This window comes from Amblyomma maculatum, chromosome 5 (genome assembly GCF_055883805.1).
Source record: "Amblyomma maculatum isolate TAMU_Amacu chromosome 5, ASM5588380v1, whole genome shotgun sequence".
NCBI classification, from domain to species: domain Eukaryota; kingdom Metazoa; phylum Arthropoda; class Arachnida; order Ixodida; family Ixodidae; genus Amblyomma; species Amblyomma maculatum.
Window position 1 is genome coordinate 156,227,640 of NC_139348.1, and position 22,532 is coordinate 156,250,171.

General features: G+C 45.3%; 1 protein-coding gene across 1 annotated transcript in view; it reads left to right on the top strand.

Annotated features, from left to right (window-relative positions):
* Mrtf (Myocardin-related transcription factor) overlaps positions 1-22,532 on the top strand; it is a 62,081-nt gene that overhangs the window by 19,321 nt on the left and 20,228 nt on the right. The window contains exons 3-10 of the mRNA XM_084605407.1: positions 9,868-10,107; positions 11,970-12,035; positions 13,100-13,155; positions 13,284-13,359; positions 15,222-15,383; positions 16,527-16,674; positions 17,437-17,638; positions 18,647-18,874. Coding sequence (XP_084461533.1) covers positions 9,868-10,107; positions 11,970-12,035; positions 13,100-13,155; positions 13,284-13,359; positions 15,222-15,383; positions 16,527-16,674; positions 17,437-17,638; positions 18,647-18,874 — 1,178 coding nt within the window. The remainder of the gene's footprint in view (positions 1-9,867; positions 10,108-11,969; positions 12,036-13,099; positions 13,156-13,283; positions 13,360-15,221; positions 15,384-16,526; positions 16,675-17,436; positions 17,639-18,646; positions 18,875-22,532) is intronic.

A 22,532-nucleotide genomic window follows, 5' to 3' on the forward strand; every position in this document is an offset into this window, starting at 1 on the left:
TCCCTTCAACGACTTTTTTCTTATTATTTTCATGTGTCTCTAAACGTTCCTCTGCGCCTTCATTATGGCAAAAATAAAAACGAAGTGACAAAAAATGGTTCTTGCTCGCTTTTAGTGTCCTTCCGTGCGGTCGGTCACGTATTTAAAGACTGGATGCATGATCCGGTACTCTTAACGGAAGCCACGAAAAACAATACTAAATTTTCTGAAAAATGCCGCCAGTAACGCAAATATTTCGAGTGAGGGAAAAAAAAAAAAGAGCTGAAGAGCGCTTCCACTACTGGGTGAAGGCCTCTTACGGGAGGCCTTCAATGAGAGTTGTTTCGTTAATATACCACTTAAAACGCGGTGACCATGTCCTCCCCATATTGATCTGCATAGGGTCCGGTAGGCCTCAGTGTTGAGGAGTGCCTGATGTGCTTGTGGAATGTGCCGCGGTCAGCGCAACCCCTGAAGATGGTACGGCGACTTTTCTGCTTTTGCATGGTGCTCCGAGTGCTCATCCTATACGTATACGATTGCCTGGAATTATTTGCGTCAAGTATATTGCGCCATGACCAATTGTCAATTTCGCGGATAAGACTGAGTGGTGTGTTTCCAAAACAAAGCGGTTCTGAAGTCGATGTAGGTCCATAACGCAATTATAATAGTAGTAAAATAAGCCCGACGTCATATGAGCAGCTTGCACGAAACGCCATTTTCCTGTACAGTGCAGCAGTCGACCGTGGAGTGGGTCACGCAAAGTGGTGTAAAAGCTGCGGTCTACTGTGCGGTCGTGGGCTCTAATAGTCTAACGCAGACTAAAGTGCGAAAGGTCGAGTCCGTACGAGACAACTGCGTTTTTTTTTTTTTTTTTTTTTTTTTCTTTTCAAAATTTGAAGGTACGCTTGCATGGATGCGTTAAGACTGGGAGCGGTCGGAACGTCGCAGACGATAATGACAAGCATGCATCAACAGACGTGGCATTCTCAGCAGTTCGGACGAATACCAAGTGTATGCACATCATTTCGTGTCAGATTTTGCAGTCATCGAAAAGTTTAGACGGCCGACTTGCAAAAAGGAACACGTAAAGCTAGAATGGGGAGCTCCTGCAGCAATCCGTGCCTCAATGTACAACATTCGAGGTGTACGCATAATCCACTCTCGTCTGCGACACCGATCGCTGGTCTTGTCGCATTCGTGCAAGCGTACGTACCTTTGGTATTTTGAAAAACTCATTGTCGTCTTGTACGGACTTTGCACTTTAGTCTGCATTTGGCTATTACAGCCCACGACCGCACAAGACCATCGTTTTGGCACTGTTTGCGCGACCCGCTCCACTGTCAACTGCTGCACTGTACAGGAAAATGGCGCTCCCAGCGTTTCGTGCAGTGCCAGCAGCTACCTCCGTACGAGGACCGGCTTTCAGGGGAGGCGCACTTAGTTTAGTGTGTTTCCATTGAGCGGCCATGCTACGAGTATCATATGATTATTAGTTGTTGTTGCAGTTGTTTTTCTCGTTGTCTGTTATGCTCGATTTAATTACGTCCGCCGTACGACGTAGCGACGCCGCAAACTCTTTAAAGCTTCTCGATTCTTTACAACCATGAATATAATTGCGATGTAGATTTTCATGTAACTCTGCACTATATACAATTCCGAACGAGCGCGGTATCATATAATTTCGCCTTCTTCGCCATCCACTGTGCCCCGAGACAACAGCACGGAACTTGCCAAGCGTGAACCAGAGGGCATAGCCGGTCAAGGTCTGCTAACTTCCCCTGGAGCACGACGAACCGCGGTTCCCGCATGGAAAGGTTTCCAAGACAAGCAGACTACGAGACGTGGAAAAAGTGATCAAACAAACATCCCCTAAATACACGCGAAAAAAAAAAAGAAGAAACAAAAACAAAACATAGAGGCATGCGCAAGCTTACACGGGCCGATTTGCGGTTAGCAGCAGTTTCGTCTGCTGTAAAAGCTTCGCGACGCAGACTGTCTTATACGCTTCGTCTGCCGCATAGGACTTTTCTTGTGTGTTCAGGCTGTCAATTTAGTTTCGTTCCTCCTGCGCTGTTTTTATAACCCAGTTTCTTCGATGCTAGCTGTTCGCTGTTTCTTTTCTCATTGTTTGTTTTTTTGTTTGTCTGGCGTTGGTATTTCTTTATTTTGGCCCTTTTGTTCTTTCGAGGTTGCACAGACCATAGTCTGCATTTTCTTTCGGATATCGCTGCGTCCATTGTTTTGTAAACAACGATGCTCGAACGGACAGCTTGATAGCCCGGCGCAGAGAACGTGCGTCTCGTGGCGGTTACGTAAACTGCCGGCGCTGCTGTCGAGAATAGCAGCCTTACAGTGAGAGCAGTTTTCCATGGACCGAACATTGAGCCTCCGAGATGTGTGGCATGCTCCATAAATCCTGAAATGCATGGGCTGTGCGATGTCAGCGCACGTTAAAGATCCCCAGGTGGTCGACATTACTCCGCAGCCCTCCACTATGGCGCCCCTTTCTCTCTTTCCACTTTCACTCCCACCTCCTTCCCTTTACGGCGCGATTCATATGTCCACAGAGCAAGTGTGACAGATACTGCGCCTTTCCCTTCCTGTGAACCAATTATTATTATTATTATTATTATTATTATTATTATTATTATTATTATTATTATTATTATTATTATTATTATTATTATTATTATTATTATTATTATTATTATTATTATTATTATTATTATTATTATTATTGTTGCGGCTGACATATCGAGCTCTTGTGCGGAGAAAGTATAGATAGAAATCAACTGTGGGCGCCACCATAATCGACAATGGGCTGTTGCCCGTGGGAGCCATTTGTCGGTACCTTGCTCGTATAACTAAAGGGGAAAAAAAAAATTAAGCGAGGAAGCTTCCGCACGCTCTCGTGAGAGCTTTTAAGCCAGCTACTGTGAGGGCCTCGAAGATTTTTGCTATAAATGATTATAGCGAAATTCCTATTTGGCGGTTACGGTGGTCCGGGGTGGTGCAGTGGTAAGACGCCCGGCTACTGTGCCGGTGCTCCCGGGTTCGAACCCGACCACGGCGGCTGCGTTTCGATGGAGGCGAAACGAAGAGGCGTCCGTGTGCTGTGCGATGTCAGCTCACGTTAAAGATCCCCAGGTGGTCGAAATTATTCCGTAGCCCTCCACTACTCCCTCCACTCAAGCCGTTATTTTGAGACTCCCCCTTCTCTCTTTGCACTTTCATTCCCACCTTCCTCCCTTCCCTTACGGCGCGGTTCAGGTGTCCACATAGCAAGTGTGACAGATACTGCGCCTTTCCCTTCCTGTGAACCGATTATTATTATTACGTTATGGTGGTGATAACTACTTTTTTAAAGTTTGCATTTCTGTAATGTTTTAAAGCTTTGTGTGTTTCTGTGGTGAGGGGAGGGACAGAATCGAACAGCCGAGATAATTGTTTCGCTGCAAAGATAAATTGGTGCGGTTTAGAACGGCGGCACATTTGCAGAAAAAAAAAAATATCTTCTCGCGCGTGATATTCTTACCTTTGAGCAGACGTCCGCTGTTTGACATTCTTGGTGTCATTGCTGCTTTTTTTCTATTCAGTACATTCAAGCTTTCCCGCAATATGGTAAGGGGTAACACACTAAGGACACCATGCGCGTTTACAAACGTTTATTGGCCGCTTCAGCAGTTCGGTCATTCTGTTTCTTATGGATATATATATATATATATATATATATATATATATATATATATATATATATATATATATATATATATATATATATATATATATATATATATATATATATTGCGATGTTCGGGTTCATGCGAGTATCCGCGAATGACGGAAGGTGCCAAGGAGTATTAAATTTAAGAGACCCGCCCCGGGGGACGCTGTGGCGCTGTTTGGCTTCCAGCCTTCTGCCGGCTGTCTTGTTTACTTCTTCATGCTCCCCGCTCTTAGCATCGCGCCACCTGCTCACTCAGCGGCTGTCATCTGGGCTGCTTTAGACGTCACCTCGTCGAGCTTGTTGACCCAGGTGTGCGGGTTTGTCCCGCCGCAGGCGCATACGCGCCGACTTGGCTCATAGTTTTGCTGTAATCACTGACGCGCTTACATTTTGCAAGCGCCAAAAAGCATCGTACTGTACTTTACATGGGTGTTTTGTTATTTTTTGCAACTCAGCAGCTTTATCACGTCGTAGCGCTTATCTTGAGCGAATTTAGTTACTCTAGTCGTATGGCAGTGACGACAAGCAGGCAGAAGGCAGAACGAAATTACCAACAGCAGACACTTCACCGGGTGAATTTGTGACCTCTAACGACTTAAGAGCAACAAGTAGAGGATGTAGGATGTCTCCTACGGCAACAGTTGGTAACAAACAGCAGCAGCTCTAGACTGACGCAGAACTTTGTGAATGAGTAAGGTCTCTTATTCCATATAACGAAACAAAAATCGAGAATTCTCGCGATTACGGTGACAAAAGAACAGCCGGTGCGGAGAAAGTAAATGCTGAAAATCTCACTGCGCTCGTTTGGAAAACGTCGTCATCTTCATGCGCTCAAATCGCGCGCCTTTAAGTCTATTTTACCAAGCTCGACGACAGACGGCGCTGTAAATGCACCTACTTCCTTGAAAAAGTAACGTTTGTTTGTCCAGATAGTCGCATGTGTCTCCAAGTTTAGCGGAATAACGGCTGCACGCCCGCGACACTGCGCTTGCTGTTTGGTGGTTTTCTCGTTCGGGGCAGCGAACGTTGCTTCGTCTTAGGGCTACGGGGGTGGTCCTTTGCCACACCTGTCATTTAATTTTTGGGTTCCGCCGCGATCGCGATGGCCACAGTGTCCTAGTGCTACGGCCTCCACGTATGAGCACACGATCTGCTCATCCGGGCTTGTGATAAAACCTGCGTCGTCTGCCCAAGCCGGAGGAAATGGCACCCGTACGTATCTCTACTACACGTCGGTTGTTTATTTGTTGTTGACAGGTGTAACCGAATTGAATAATTCGCTCGCCGCTTCCCAGGTTTACCTCGGTGTTCCGGGAGCGGATCCAAACGATGAACATTGGTTTTAGCTGCGGAGATTGACGCAGAAAGCACCGCATTTCACTCGCCTCCGTGTCTTGACAGAACGAAGCGAAGTCTAGAGATATTTGTACACATTCACCGTTTTATCGCCCCGTGCCTCGAAGCAGTTGTACCTTTTATCGCTAGCTGATAAACAGCTCTTGAAAGACGCCGCGAGGTGTGTTTGGATTGCATAAACGAGTGGAAATTCTTCCGACAGATCCAGGAGACCGGGTCAGGTGCGTCCCCATTGCTGAGGAGTGCTGCTTTCGGTGGCAGTGGCCGCCGCGAGTCTGCGCATTTTTGCCAACTTTGGCTTTATTTTTTGTTGTATATCTGTTAGCAAAGCCATGGATGTACCTCCAAATAGGCGAGGCTGCTTTTATAGTCCCAGATTGAACCGCATTGTTGTCGGCGACAGCCCCAGTTGTGGAGGGGACCGCAAAAGCTGTCGCGTTGGGTGGCTGCCCAGAGTTTGAGTGATTTACGCTAACGACGCCGGGGAGTTCCGGCGGAGCGAGTTGGGATGGCTTCTTAAGCAATGATCCCTTTCTCGGAGGCATGAGCGCAAGACGGTGTGTCTGCGATCGGGAGTTGCTTGGATCGATAATATCGGCTGGCGACCGTCGTATCGACGTCGGTGCTACTTCTGCCGTTTGTCCGAAAGGAGGAACCGGCTTGCAAAAGCGCCCCAAGTGGTACTTCATCTGAGGCCCCTGACGCGTTTCCCGGTCGTGTCCATCCGACAGTATTGACAGCGTGCAGTCACGGCCAATATCGTGATTGTCAGTCGTGTGGTTTCAAGCGCTGCGATATGCTATGTAACATCAATGTGGACGAGCGGCGGTTTTGTAAGTGAACAAGAGTTCGTGGGAAAGGGTTAGAAAGGAGGCGAAGCAGCGCCCCTCCTATTTTTTGCACCTAACCTAATCACTATCCTATCGGGCGACCAGCAGTCGCCGTTGATCACTCCCTTACTGTTGATGTACGCGAGCTGTTTATTTTCACACATCCGACTTGTCAGCGTCTGAGCCGTGGGAGGTAGCGAAAATTTAAGAAAATGTGCCTAGGCAGAGGGTTAGTGCTCGCTTTGTGTTAGATGAGGTAATGTGTGTGCTGTATGGAAGGTTCAGAGATTTCGACGAGAGCGCAGGAGGCATGCGCTAGCTTATTGTTTGCGCTGTGTTGCAGCCTCGTCCTGTGAATTTCACCACTTGCAGCACAGCAAACCTGACTCTAGTGAGCTGCGTTGTTCCCATTTTGAATTCTCAACACATACGTCCCTTCCAGTGCTTCCTACTTGAAACTTCAGGTTGTTCTCCAGGAGTGAAATCTGGGCTGTAGATTTTTCAGTGTTGCAAGACGTGTTATTGATGTCGGTAAGACGTTTGGAGGGAGTCCTACGCTTGGCTGTATTTTCTCTCTGTTTTGGGAATTTCCAAGCAATGACATCTAAGCTTCTCTCAGTGCTTCTTTTGGACTCTGGAGTTCTGCGAGAGAAATTCCACTGCAAATTTGCACCAGATGTTGCAAGGTCCTTGGACTAGTTAGTGAATTCACTAGAAAACATATCTTTTCCTCTCCCAATGCTTCCATTTTGAGCTCTGTGGTTCTGCTTTACAAATCTGAAAACTTTCACGGGAAGAGTTGAGTACCTGTACTGCTAGTTTTCTGCTCTCACCTAACTCAGCGTGATGCTAAATTGAATACAGTTTAGGAGTTTTTAACTTGTTTGGGAATTCATGAGACCCCACCCTTTACTTTTCTGATTTTTTTTTCCTGAGCTCTCAGTCTGCTCTAAAGACTCCATGTAAGCTTGCATGGGTAAGGGCATGAAGAGCCTGCATTGCAAAATTTTTGTCCTTGTTGATGTCAGTGTGAAGTTAAAGTGTGTTAAGTTTAGCCATTACTTTCAGCCCCCTTTCTGCAGCCATTTTGTTGTGCACTGTTAAACGCTCCCATTTTATTTTTGCGGCTTTTGTCAGTTCACTCGTGATCTCTTCGGTCTTGACTCAAGGCCAGTAGCTGGATGGGAGCTGAGGCTAGTGGCGCGAGGAAGGTTGTTAGTGCGGTGCCAATTCGGATATGTGGCACCTCGAAAATGTGGCCCTAAAGGCCTGCCACCCAGAGAGAGGTGACGAAGGGAGGTTGGGGAGACCTTGCCGAGTGGCAGCCGCCACTTTCTTGCGGGCCGAATCTTGGCGCCTGTTCACCTCTTGCTGCGTATACACCAGGGGCGCCTTTGATTGTCCCGGCACTTCCTGATGTTTTGATCTTTTGTCAACCCGGGTGGGCATGCCCTGTGATGCTGCGTACACGGAAGCAATGGACGGGGAGCAGCATATATTTTTAGACACTGTGGAGACTTGATTTTGAAGCTGACTAGCTTGGCAGGCCTTGGCTGACATATCGGAAGGTTTGCGCTGTTGTTCACTGTTGGTGGTAAACGCACTTTATTTTTTGTTAGAATCTCACGGGTCAGTGTGGTCACTGCACTTATGGCTTGTAGGCTACAGGTCAGGACATCCTAACATCTTTCAGTGCCTCGTTTGATGTATTTACGTCTTGTTAGTATGGAAACTGCTGTGCGGACAGTGGTCAAGGGAGAAGTGCACAGAGCCCATTAGGGCACATGCATTTTTGTCATGTTAATATGGACAGTGGGTGATGAGAGCAAGGTTGCTACTGCTCCACCCAGGTGTCTCATTTTCTGCACTTTGAGAGCAGGCTAGTTGAGGAGTACAATTAAAGTGTAAATGACTTAGTGACGACTTTGTACTTTTGTGTTTTTGTGCTTTACATAGCGAAGTTGCTCAGTCGGTACACTTATTGTGTACATGAAAAGCTGTGAAGAAAACTATCTGTGCAACTTGTACAAAGTAGAAAGCCAAATTAAGTTGCTTTCAGCTGACAAAGCGATGATTTCATGTATGTCAACAGTTGTTGAAGATGACTCATTTATCCATGGAGCACCAGTATGCTATCATAGGTCGCTAGACGCATCCAATTGGACAGTATTTTTTCAGCCTTTCCATTACTTCTGAAGTGCATGCGCGGAATTGTTAATTTCAACTTCACTGGCCACCCCTATGCTTTCTTCATGATTCGTTAATACGGCCTGCTCACTTCATAGACAGTTCTGCTCAGGAATGACCATTTTAATAAGGTATGCCTGTATGCAAAAGTTTCATGAGCCTGCTTTGGTGTTGGCTTATTGACAAAGCTGTAAATTACTTCTGGCAGTTTTTGTGCGGTTTTGACTTGTGCCAGCCCTATATTTCTCAAAGTGGCACTGGGAAAAACTCCGTCCAACATTTGTCTTTAGTAAAAATGAATTGTTCGTCTCTTTTTGCCAATGTTAATGTTTCTCCAGCTGTAAAAGATGGATTTATTGCCTAGTAAATGTGATAGAAAGAAGGAGTATGTTTTTTGTTTTTTTTTCCTACCATGTGATTTAAACTTGTGACATCGGCAATGAAACGGAATCAGTAATCGCCATCAGAAAGCAAATGGCAGCATAGCTGTGAGCCTTCCTTCAGAGATCTGCAACAATACGCACGCACGGACACACACACACACATACACACAAAGAGAGAGAGGAGAGAGTATGGTGGCAGTACCTATGTGTCAAGCTTTTTTTTGGTGAAAATATTGTCATTATCATCGAAACAACATAACCTACTGATAGAGGTCAACTTAGTTGCTTCTCAAGGCCCTTTGGCCATTGTTGTTCATAGCACACTTGTGTTGGGAGCAGTGTGGAGTGATTAAACATTAGATAGGAACAGTTGTGCTCCTTGTGGTAGCTACTGCACTCGTCTCTGTTATGGGGGACAGGAAAAAAGGCAGCTTGAACTGCAGAAAGCAGGAGGAGTGCTTGAATTTTCACATTGTGTTATTAATATAGTGTGGCCGTGACTTTCAATAGACATGGCTAATTGCTGCCACTGTAACTGAATTGACTGTGAGCACCTTGTTTCTAATAACGCAGAAAGCAGTTACGTTTCTTGAAGCGGTGGTTCATTAAGTAGCTGCCAGTTCACACTTGCCGACATGTGCATACATCTAACTGGGGTCCCTGTCTTTTTTAAGTGCTTTCATGATCAACAAATTAAATCAAATCGCCCAAACACCACCATCATTGTTGAAGCTCTTAAGCTGAGAAATACTAAACTGTGCTTTCTTCTTCATATAAATTTTTATGTTGCAGTGCATGCTGGTAGTAACCCAGATGGCAGCAACAAATGTTTTAGTTCCTTGCAATGCCTGTTGCAGGGAAGGGGGGAAATAGGTTAGTTGGTAACAGCTGTTATAAATTCGGTAGACACAAAGAGTGCGGCATTGTGAACTGGAAGGTAGCTTCATTAATTTCCATCCTCTTCTCTGGTTATGGTACTTAGTTTGCCATCCTTTGCCTGCTTTTTGTCAGCATTGGTCATGACGTGCATTTGCAAAGCAGGAGAAAATGTGCAAAAGGAACAGAGAAAACGACTGGACCTTGCAGAAGCAATCCAAAGCTTGAGTATATGTTCTTACTGAGAGCTGCAGCTGCCTTTTAATAGAGAGATTCTGGGCACCCATAGGTGTTATATTCGGCACAGGTTTTCCTTCGGCGTGGTGCCCTTTTCTTGCTGTGGAGACTTCGGGGGTAGAATGCTCAGAAAAATGGATCTCTGACCTCCCCCCACTCCCTTCATTTAGACCACTTATGTGTTCTGTGGTGCCTGTGGGCAAAAACTTGCCCTTTTTTCATGTTAGCTGTGGAAAATGCAAACTACAGCATCATCGTCGTTGCATGTTTCCTTGTTGGATCATTACAGGTGTGGGGGACAGCCGGCCGGTGTACTGGGGAATCCAGCTTGACCAGGACCTTCTGGAAACGATAGTATCTATCTACCCAGAGTGGTTCAGGGACTACAACCTGGGCATCATGGCGGAGCAACAGCAGTCTCCCACCACGTCCACCTCGTCGTCTGGTGGTGTTGACGGGGGTGTCCCATCACCCCCCGCACGTGTCGACGAGGCCTCTCTGCAGCAGGCCATGGACCGAAACAAGGAGTGTGAGTGGAGCACTGCATATTCATCAGTACAGTGTTCTTCCTGTCGCTTGGTGCATTTCACATGGAGGGTGTGTTAGTGACATCATTTTGGTTTGAACAAGCTGCAATGAGAACAGCCACAAAAGAACTCGTCCAATATTTGAAGTACAAAGTAAGAGTCCAGGGCCCGTACTCCGAGTTTGTGTCGTTATTGAAGTGTTGCTATCTCATGTGACCTCGAGTCATCTGATTGGTTGAAATGCCAGAACCGGAAGAGGTGGCAACATTATGGTTTGCTGTTTCCACCAATCAGATGAATCGAGATCGCGTGAGATAGTGACACTTTCGACAATGACGCAAACTCTGAATACGGGCCCGGGTCTATCTGCGACGGAGTCATGCATATGTTGAAACGTTACACACTGATGCCATTTAATGAGTGAATGTTCTGGTTAGTTGTATTGTCCCAAGATATTTTTTTTTTGTATTCTGTTTCATTTTCTTAAATGGCTGCATTCTTTAGCAGGATGTTCCTCATTGATCTTACAGTTCAGTGTGTTTTTTGCCAATTGAGAAAAATAAGTTCAGTGCATAACTCAGCCATGAGGTGCCATTATATGTTGATGCTGAAAGGGAATTAGTTTTCCAAGGCCACAACATCGGTCACAAACCCCTTAGATCTGGCTCAGGGCACTGTGAGGTAGACAGAGCTGACAGCACATAATTGTCACAAATCTGTTCTCGTGTCGGCCATTATATTATGCATATTTAGGCACTATTGATGGCTGGTGCAAAACAGGGAAGGCTATATTACAATAGAACCCCGCTATAGTAAACACGTATATAGTAAAAACTCGGGTATAGTAGAGTGAAACTGAAGTCCCAGTCCATCTTCCATAGAAGACTACATTTTTTCTCTTTTATAGTAAATGCATTTTTGATAAAAATCGGCTATGGTAAAGTGGGTCTGGCTGCGGCGACATACTTCCCACGAATTGACATCGCTGCAGGTGTGTTACCTCGGATCGCGAGGCAAATTTATCTTTATTGGAAAAAAAAAAAAATTTTTAATGGCTTTCCCATTATGCTCACCTGTACTGAGGAGAAACCAACTTTATGTAGTCATTGGTGTCTTGAGGGAAAGCATGCAGCTCGTGGGGGAAAAAAAAGTAAAGCTGATTACAAATATAGAAAGAAGGCGACGCGGTATGTTCAGAAAGTAAAAGTGCAGCAAGAAATAGAGAAGGAAAGAAACAGCATGTCATTTGCAGCACGAGGCGGGGTGGCAAGAAGTGGAGGCATGGCGTGTGCGGATTTGCGGTGCTTAACTGTCGCCGAATTTCTAATCTACCATCTCTTAAAAAACAGAAACAGCGTTAGATGATGCAGTGTTCATGCAAAGCTTTAGTTTTCACATGAAATCAAGTGCAGTTGTATTCGTAGCCACGTTGCCTTCATGCTTAAGAAATACTCTCACAACATCATCTTATAACTGAACAGAGGAAAATTGCACCGAGAGATGATAATAGAGGGGTAGAAGGTATTTTAGAGCTTTTTTTTTCATTAAGCAACAAAACGTACTCAGTAAGCAACCATTTAATTAACAGGCAGCATCTTCGGAACCATGTCATCATCAGCACCTGATATAGGAAAGACCCTGATATAGTAAAGATTTTTGCCGGTCCGAGTGACTTTATTATAAAGGGGTTCTACTTTGCTTATTATACCTCGTAGGCCCCGTCATGGGCTGTAATGAGAGGAGCCATTGAGAGGTCAATTTCTGGCATGGGACTCAACCGATGGTGGTGATAACGAAGTTAATTATGACTATTTTTTCTTTTCTCTCCCTTTTCTTTTCACCATCTCCGACACTGGTTGTGCAGCGCTGAAGGTGAAGCTGATGCTTCGGCGACCCATCACTCAACTGGTGGAACAAGGCATTATGCCATGTGAGTGCTGGCCACCTTTCGTCACTGTCGTTCCCCTCCTCCTTCCCATCATTTCCACCGCCCATTTGGCAGAGATTAATGCTGCGCTGGTCTGTTTCTGCTTGTCCGGCCAACTCCGTGCTGGCAATGCGACCTTTCCGCGCGGATTTTTGCGTAACTTCTCTCCTATCCTCTGCTTCCCTTTGCAGAGCCTCTTTACCGCGTCGTTTGTTCGCTGCCTCATTTGCATAGCAACACCCCAGGGCCGAGTCGGAAGCGAGGCAATCATTTTGGCGCACTCGTGCAGGAGGTTGCACTTGACCCCGTGCAGCATGCCACTCCTCTGTTTTGAATGCCAGTGTTTTGCGTATTTGATCGGATGCCAGACCTATTTTCACTCCTTTTTTTTTTTTTTTTTTTTTTTTTTTTTTTTTTTTTTGCGGCACAATATTCTTGGCTGCCTTGTTTCCTATTTAGCCTTTTCTTGATACATTTTATGAAACATGAAAAGAAAGAGCGTCATCATCTGCTTTTTTTTCTCAAGCATGCATAAGATCCGTAAGCAGGGGCTTATTTTGAATATTTGGAGGCTTTTTCGTTTTTTTTTTTTTGCTGCATATACTGTTTTACAAGCGCTGAATTTGGTCATGTAGTTGCTGCAAACATGGAAGGTGGTGGCATTTACATATCTTGGTACCCTGCTGCAATGCCAGCAATGTAATGCATGTTTGTTCTTGCATTTGCTCTCTGTAATAGACTGTCTGCATGTTTATTGTTTTGTTTTTTGTTTTGAACATTTGAAGCATTGCTTGCAGCGACTGCGTACACACTGCATGCATGCAGTTACATCTTATTTAATGTTCCTTAGAATTAGACTGCAGAAAGCGTAACCTAAGGGCAGCTTCCTTGTGTTCAGCAGATTGCGATGCAAGCTTCTATCAACTCAGAAAAGTCCCTGGGCAAAAGTTGCCCGCAGAAACAAAAATATTGACGTCACTTCCCCTGTGTTCGCTGAGCAAGTGAATGAATTCTCTCTTTCTCTGCTTCCTGGTTTGGCCCCTGCTCTTGCTGTTGTGCAACACCAGCTCTCAAGACCTCACCCGCATTCCATGAACAGAGGAAGAACCTCGAAAGGGCCAAGGTTAGTACCCAGGATGATGGAGGGAAAGCCCGGGGCTGCCCAGTTTGGAACAATACACCTCACTTGTGCATGTGTCTTCTCTTCTCTCTTTCTCCTTTCTCCCGCTGCACACACCACCACCATTGCAGATGGGGGACTACCTCAAGAACAAAATCCAGCGCAGGCCAGACCGGCAAGAGCTCATACAGCAACACATTCTCGAAGGTGAGCGAGTGAGTGCAAAAGAGGGTTGGAGGAGTGTGTGCGCTTTCTTGTATGGTGCTTATCCCTCCACCCTTTCTCTCTCTTCTCTGCTGTCTTTGGCCTTTTGTGTGAACCTTCTTTCTTCTTGCCTTCCTTCCTGGATTTCTGTTTTCAACTCAAATTTTGTTCTGGAAGATCGCCAAGTGCAGATCGCCAAGTGCCCTGTTTGGTGGACCTTGATGCCCTCAGAGGCAGCACCTCCATTTATGGCGTGACCTGCAGCAGTCTGCAGGAATAAGCACTTTGCTTCTTTCTTCACGTTTTGTTCCATCCTATTTCATTTTTATTCATTTATTTATTTGTTTGTTTTCATTTCTCCCATTGTATTCATTCATTTTGCTGACGATGCATTTTTTTTTTTTTTTTTTTTTTTTTAGTTAGTGCGCAAAGTGGAAGTTGTACAACTTGCATGGTAACTATGGATGTCTGCCTCAGACTTATTTTCTCGGCTATGGAAGTGCCAGGAATGTTTTTTTTTAAGTCTAGCTGTATTTGGAAATGAGCTACTTCGGTTTGCATTGGTCTCTTTTGCTTTGTTGTTGTGAGAACAGTTCTGCAGTCCCTCATGTGAGGGTGCCTCTTATGGCCTCGTTCAAAAAAATATATTTTTGAAGAAGACTACATTTGTTGTTGAGGGAGAGTAGCGTGACTTGGTCTAGTTGATAAAAGAGCTTTAGACTTTTCTTCTCAAATCAGTTCAGGGATTTCAAATAAAGTATGAATTGGCAGCGCATTCTACGCTGAATAAGGCGAACACAGAAAGCAAACTTAGTCTTTGAAGCTGCCATGACCATGCTGCGTAATGCGCTCTTGCTCAGGCAAGGAACCACGCGGTATTTTTTTTTTTTTTAAATATTTCATGGCCTTTCTTTAAATGCTAAAAAAAAAAGTTATAACACATGATTTGCTTTGTAGAAAAATTAGATCTGTTGTTTCTGAACCGCTTTATAGACCTTTGCAACGAGAGCCCCCTGGGCTTCAACATATTGCTCGCTAGGCTGTTGTGTGCGCCTGACGTCAGTACGATGGAAGATGCAGCGGAACCGGTTTGCAACAACCCAGAGAGGAGATGTTTTGACCTCCTCCTCGCCCGATGCAAAGGTCTATAACTATGAAATGTACTTGGCCATAAACTGATTACTAAGCATTTTGCATAATAAGTAGTAGTTAAGCAACTAATTAGGCAAAATATAAAAATTACTCTGAGAAGCACTACATGATGGCTGCAAGCAATGCGTCGTTGGTTTCACTCAGTTGCTGTACCAACTTAATTTTTGGCTTAAGTTACATTAAACATCCTATACATGATTTTTAAGCCCCGTATATCCCGTATATGATTTTTGTTACAGTTTTGGCTAGGTGCAGCGCTTTCCTGAAGGCACCATTACTCAGTTGAGATTTCGGGCAACAACCTCATTATCATAGCAGTCTGGCGTTATTATGTGGTGCCTAAACACCAGGTAGAGTCTGAACAAGCACAGTTCTTATCAGCAAGTATGCAGCGTTTAGTATTACCCGTAGCAGAACCCTTTTAAGTGTGTATAGTGGACTTTCATAATTTTGATCTTGCTTTACTCAGACTGCTGGTTTATACTGATGTGTTTATACTGACGTGTTTGTACTGATGTGTTTATACTGATGTGTTGATCCCATCAACATCAAGTGTGGATATTTTAGAAATGTGTTCCTGTTGTTCGCATTCTGCCTAATTGGCACAGATTTTCAGTCTTCTTCACGTGTGACTTGTCTTGTGTCAGTTTTTTAGTTATTTCAAGTAGTCATCTTTACAGAATATACATCCCTGCTTTCTTGTGGTGTTCCAGACACCACGGTGGACCCAAGCCTTCAGGACAAGCAGCGACAACTGAAAAAGGCACGGCTGGCCGACGGACTCAATGATCGGCTCTCCCACAGGCCTGGACCCTTGGAACTGGTCAAGGGCAACATCCTCCAAACGGATGCCACATTCGCCCAGGCCATTAAAGGTGTGTGCTTTTCCCCCTTGCTTATGGAATTACATTCGGAATGCGTAGTCAAGGATTCGACACCATCGTTCCGGTTAGGCATCGAAAGTTGAATACTATAAGGTTTAAGATGAGTTTGGATCAAGAGGCAGAGGAAAAAAAAAGTTAATTTCTATATTGTTTTTGTTCTACCTTTTGCTGTTGAACAAACGACAGCAAGGCCACAGAGCCACAGAAGAGAACTGTACTACGGACTAAAATTGGATGGTGTTGACCTCAGCTTTTTTTTTTTTTATAAGTAAAAGGAGAATGCAAATGTATTTGCGCCATTCTGCCACTAACCTGGGAGAAGCTGGTGTTAAGGGCTATGAATACTAGGATAGAGATGCTGAGGTTCACAGAATACCTTGGAAACTGTTGTGCTGTGATAAGTTGGGAGTTGCGAAAGCTGTTTGGTACCACTGTGCAAGTACGAGACTTTAAACTAGCACAAAAAACCTGCACTTTGCGAAAGAACCAGCTGAAAGCTGGGAACGAAACCAAACCATGCTCTTGCAGAAGGTTCGCCATGCCGCAGTTTAAAAAGGAATCGTAAAGGCCTTGCATTGTGGTGTATGTGTATTTCGGTCTTGTCTCCTCACCTTAAGAAAGACTGGCAGATGTCATGTGTGTGGCTTTCATCGCCCGCTGCTTTGTCTATCATCTGTGCATTTTTCTGTTTTGCATATTTTGTTTCTAAAATTGTAAGCAGCACACGGAAGCTGCAGAACAAGTATCTGCTTAGTGGAGCTGGGTCCGGAGGCAACTTATACCATGTTTGCTCGAGCTTAGGCCAACCTTTCTTTCTGCGTTGTGCACGCACAGATATTTTTGCACATTTTTCCTGTTCCTGTTTTTACGTGACCTGTTAATATTGAGTCGGTCTATGTTGAGATTTCCATTTCCCTGTTTTGTCGGTTCTTGGCTTGTGTATTCGGTTAGCTATGTGCTAAGGCTGGTGATTGAGCTGAAAAGCTCTATTTTTGTTGCTGCTAATCCAGTCCATAGGTATGAAATGTTGGGTGTTTGAATGAATTCTGTAAGTGTAGGCACCCCAGCCCTTATTTTTGAGATAATCGTGGGCCATTTTCATTCTATTTCTCATCACTTATTGACCAACAACAGAGGGCCAGATTCCCTTCCGGCGGACGTGCGAGGGCGAGAGCCGCAAGCACCCACCACCTCCACACTTCATCATTGACGAAGACAGTGGTGGAAGCGACTCTCTGGTGCCTTCACCAGGGCAGGACTCTAATGACCAGTCACAGAGCAGGTGAGTAGGTTGCTGCATTCCTGGATTGTTGGCCTGATCCTCCTGTCGTCTCGATTTCCGTGTTATCCCGACATTCCTGACAGCCTCGCTTCCCCAGTGTGGTAGACTTGTTCTTTCTTTTACCCGCATTTCACTGCTACTTCATTATCCTGACTTGACAAGTACTACATAAGTCTCCCATGTTACGAATACTAAAACCCTTTTTATGTTTTTCTTTTTTTTTTCTTTTTTTTTGCTGTCAATTAAATTTATGCTCGTCATTTCTCTTGCGTGCTAACTTCGTGGGCTTTTTTCATGTTGTAGGCTCGTTTTAAATAAGCCATGCATAGGCCTTATATTTTTTAAATGCAGACCAATTAAAAATGTTAGGGAGTTTTGGTAAAGTTGTGCCTGATTTTCAGTAGTCTGCAATGTTTATGAGCACTTTTGATAAGTTTGCAGCATGTTCATGCGAACCAGTGTGGATGGCATTAGTTTCCATTATGTTGTCATGCTGTTGTGTATTGGAGTAATCTTGAGGGCTGTAGGCTGCACATGTTTGAATTCTTCGCCAATGTGTTTGGGTATGTTGTGCTAAGGTTACGCATTTGGGTAGAGCTACTCAGCCTGCACAGTATGTCTGCAGATTGCCCACTGTGGTGCACCGTGACAAAACCTAGTCTTAACAAGCAGAGCTAGCTTTGTCCATCAAGTGAAACTGAAGTGCTTTATAAACACAAAACTATGAAAAGTGCCCTCTGACTGCCTTGGTCGCTCGTGCAGTTTGCCGTCGATAGACCTCTCGGAATCGTCGTCTTCATCTGGCACACTGCACGAGGGCTCGCCAAGCTCAGTTTCTGCGGGCAGCCCACGCTCCTCGCCCCCTGTTGCTGTGGTCGCAACAACGCAGCCAACACAAGTGGTGCAGGTGGCAACCGTCGCAGCAACAGCGACGTCCGCCTCGTCACTGTGTGCTTCGCATCAGGTGAGCATTCAGAAAGGGGTGCTGTGCTACTCTCATTCCTGGCAGCTTTAAATAAAAAGAGTTTGTATGGAGAAAAGCCTCTTGTTTTCAGTGTAGTTTGGGGCCAGTTCCTGCCACCTTGTTTTATGACTTTTGCCTTTTGAATGTTAACTTGGCCTCAGGGTTCTCGCCAGAAAATTTTGAGAGGTGGGCATTTGAGGACCGATGGGAGGGGATGGAGTGGCTTTGTAAATAGCCCCTTTGCATCTTGAGGACAGTCGGTAACCCGTGCTGTGAAGCATCTTCAAAACGCAGTGGCTCCGCGTAACTTAGCGTACTCGAAGAGCGGAGGAAGCACATGTATGTAAGGGAGAAAAATTGGAGTAGTGGTTAGAATTGTGCGATACCGTCCCAAAATAAAATGTGCTGAAGTGTCTAAAATGGCCTGACTGGCGACATCACTCGCAGAAAGTTGTCCCCGAGTATAGCAAATTTGAAGCCTGAGAGGAAAGCAGTAGTGGGTGGACGGTTGTAGAGGTGGGGGTGGGTGGTCGGCCCGACAGATGGGCGGCAATATCAATGCCGCCCACTTAGAGAGAACCCTGCTTGGCCTCAATATACAAGTCGCATCAAACTTAAATTGAATATATGGTGTTGCACAGGAGTCTGGGACTTGTAAATTATGAGTCGTAGCCCTAAACAAGAGTGGTCTTACGCAAACTAAACAGCCTTCACACTTGCTTCACTTAAATTTTCATCTACTCTCAGGAATCAAATGAATAAAATTTATCTATTTCTTATGCGTAAGTCTGCTGCTCGTGCTGCCACTGCTGCAATGTAATTATCCTGAGGCATTTCTGTGGCACGAAAAGAGTTTTTGTTCCGATGTTCCAGTGGTGTGGATTTTTTTGAGGAAAGCAGAATTCATCAAGGGCTCAGTGGTGTGCCTAATGGCTCACAGTGTTGGACCAGCATGTGAAGATTCCTTAATTATTTAAACGACCAGACTTTTCTCTCTCTCTCTCGCAGCTACAGCAACAAGCTGTGGCCCCCATAACAGCGCAGCCATCACCGCTGCAGTCGTTTCTCAGTGCCAGTGCCGCAGCAGTGGTAACACCATCGACGACAGTGTTCCTCACTGGCACTGCGGTCGCACCAGCACAGCCACAGCAGACAGGCGGTGGCAAGGCTGCCCGCAAAAAGTCGAAGTCAAAGGCGCAGCCGAAGGCACGCACCATCAAATTCCACGAGTACAAGGTGAGAGGCAAAGACCTCATTCCACATTCCTGCCTCAGTGAAATTGTTTCTGAATCAGACAGTGGCTGGTGGTAATAGGCGAGCCATTGCCTTCCCCAGTGGTGCTTAGTGGATAAGCATTTTCAGAAAAGCAGGTCTTAATGTGATTTACCAGGCCTCTCGTCTCCAAAACCTCGAACCTGCCTACTAGTAAATAAGTGTTATCATGGGAAATCAGAGCTACTCAGTTCGCCTATAACAACATGTGCACAGCTTGCATTTGGTCCCTCTTCCCGATGCATACACAAAACCGCTGGCCAATAACCTGGTCCAAAGAGCGGGAGGTGGGGAGGGGAATTTGCTTGACCTTCTACCCCTGAGGGCAAAAGAGTGTCAGTGATGGCTGCATTCCTTCAGCTTAGTTGGTGCCAAGTCCAAGAGGTGCATGTATGTGCTGGGTTCCTTTTACCATGTTACAACACGGGGCGCATTCCTGAGAATGCCCTGCACTCCTGGATAGCATCCACTCCCCTGTTGATCTGCGGCTAAAGTTTTTGGTTAAGGCTTACTGTGCTGCGGTTTAAAACCAGAAAAGGTTTGCGCGGCTCTCATCGCAGAAAAAGAATGTTTTGTTGCCACTTGCCAGAGAAGCTTGCCGACAGGTGGGCCGAAAACTCCGCCACGTGGACGTGAGGCTGGAGCGGCCAATCAGTCTTCGTTCACGCTGTTGAATGCAGGAGCGATGTGTTCCATCACACACGTGTGTTTGTTCCTCCTCCTCCTCCTCCAGCCCTCCCTGGTTCTCCCTCCCTGACGATGTCCCCGGCTTACTTTGTGGCTGCCTTTTTGTTCCTTTATGTAGTCGTCCTATTTCTTTGCTTCGAAGCTGCCTCTCTGTTTCTTTCGGAAAGCATGTTTGTCATTTATGTACCTTTTGTCTCTTTTTGCTTTGTCTGCACTCCTGCCTTCCTCACAGGGTGTACTTAGTCTTCTGTGCCACTTCTGGCGAGTTGTTTGTGGCACATCCTGATGATACGCACACGTGCGTACGTTTCCGTGGCTTGTGCAGCAACTGGGGTAGGGGGTGTCGCCGTGTGGTTTATTTTGAGCGCCGACCTGTTGCCACTGCTGCCAATGGGGTTCTTCCTTCATTCTTTTTCCTACCGAGAGGAAGAATCTACTGCCTGATGACGATTTCAGCAGCCAGCGAAAGTGTTCAACTTATGACTCTGAAGCGGCAGCAGCATGGAATCGGCACATGTGACTGTTTTCACGCGAAGAACAATGTCACTGCCGTTAAAAGGAGTGCTTTCATTTGTAGGCATCACCATATCTAAGCTCTGTCTTGTGTCAACACTTGTGACTTCGACATTTGTCACGTGTGCCCATTCGTATATGGACGGCATTTATGAACATCGTTACGCACGCTGCCACTTATTCACGCATCACTTGCACACGCTGTCATTTGTACAAGCTGTCGCTCATGCAGACCATCACAGATAAGTGCTATCAGCATGGTTGTCACTAAATTTGAGCAGTATTACATGACGCTACTGTGTGTGAATGTCTACCACACACTGTTTACTTTGTACTTTCATTTAGTCTTTCACTTCTGAGGCCTATCTTTTTTCCCATTAATGCAAAATAGACAAGGTGTAGTGTTTTTTTGTCTTAGTGTTAGAGCATTGTTAAAGTGTCCGATTGTAGAAGTTGTACACTTGGGCAACTTTGTGGCATTTTTATGCAGATTTTTCAGATTGCCGTTGGCTCTTTTTTTTATTCCCTTCTTCTAGCAATGTCTCAATGGCAGCCTACATTTTTATTCTTCTCCTTGAATCATGCTTACCTCTACAACCTCAGTTAGCTTTTCATCTTGGAGAAGAGTTAAGGCTACTAGTAATTTATAATCTGTATGTCATTTTTGTTCCCCTGTGAGAAACCAACTGTTCCAACTTGAGTTACTACAGTGATTTTTGTGGAAGCATGAAAAAAATTATGAATCGCCAGTAAAAAAAAAAGAACATGTAAGGAGAATCAGCCTTTCAGTCGGAACGGAATAGCACTACTAGCCTATGCAAGGGAGAAAGATGAGGAATGGAATGGGGTGCATATGTTAGTCAAGAATGCGCCTCCTCTCCCCACTCCCCAATTTTTGACATCTTGAAACAAACAAACTTGCACTCTGCCTTTAAGGGTGTGGGATGATAGCTGTCTTGGCAACGACGCATCAGTTCTCGATTAGTTCCGATGGCCGCGGCATGACAGCTCTAATTTTGCCAACACTTTTTTCTCATTTGTGGGGCATGGTGCCGGCAATGGCGACAATGATGCTTTTTTGATCGAATGAGCTGTTTACACTATCGTTTAAAAGACAGAAAAGTTAGAAAACAGCTGTAGAAGGCAGGTCCATCATAGCAGACAGAGATTTCACGTGCAAGATGGCAAGGTTTAGGTTAACTTATTTAGTGTCCAGCGGTTTTGTACGGGACAGTTTGTTTCACGTGTGTATGCTGGCTCTTGTCGTCGTCACATATAGCAACAGTGGTATTGTGCAGCATGTACATTCTTTGCTTGTCTGGCCTCCTCTTCCCCCTTGATTGTGCTGTCGATTGTCCATGGTCTCTGCAGCTGTCGCTGCCCTCAGTGGCGCTTGGCGCATTTGGTCGTTGTTTTGCCGTGGCGCCCTATTGCTGTTGCTTTCGCTGCCAAGTCCTCCCGCTCGTTCCCTTCGCCAGTCACTATATCACTGGGGCTGGCTTTGTGTCTCGGGTCCTCTTTCTCCTTCTCTCTGGGCTTCTTGAGAGCAGCGAGCGATGCTTCTTCTTTTGGCAGTAGGCCAGTAACAGCATCATCATGGTCTGCAATCCCCGTGCCGCGACTGGCGTTTCCCCCTGCCCTCGCTCCCTCTGGTTCCCGCCAGCTCTGCTCGCTTTCGTTGAAGAAGAGCAGCCTTTTGCGTGCCTGGCGTGGCTGCTTTTGTGTTTGTTTGAAGCGTAGGAGAGTCTCTAGCAATCATTATCCATACGAAAGCATCTGCTTGAACCTGGAGGATTTTGCAGAATTTAAGGGAAGCCCTGTGTGGCCCTAGGGTTGTTATTAGAACATAAAAGAAATGCAAAGAAACTTGAGCATGTAATCAGAAGGGAGTGAGAAAAAATGAATAAAATTTTTGCACTGACTCTATGCAGCAAGTGCTATAGTACTATTAGTGTACTTTCGCTAAGCATAGGATTTAATTTGTCTAAGTTGCTGCTTTACTCTGGAAGGCAGGAGAACATCACCTGTGTTATCAGTGCAGGTTTGCTGTTTGCTAAATTCATTTGTCGATGGTTACAGTTGTGTGCATTCGAAATGAACAATTTGGGTCAAGGGTTTTCTCTTATTAGAAGTTTCGAAAACAGCATTTTTTTGGCTTTGAATTTCTTTTATATATATATATATTTTTACAGTAGGTACCCTGGAGGGCGTTGTTCCCTGGAGGGCATTGTTCCCTAGAGGGCATTGTTCCCTGGAGGGCATTGTATATTATTGAAGGAGTGGAGTTAGCTTATGCTTGTGTAAGAAAATGAAAAGAAAAACAAGACTGTTCTTAGTCAATGTATGGGTCAAGGAATGGAATTGCAGGCAAAAGTGCAAGCAGCGAAATATACCAGAGTTTCAAAAATCTACTGAATGCATT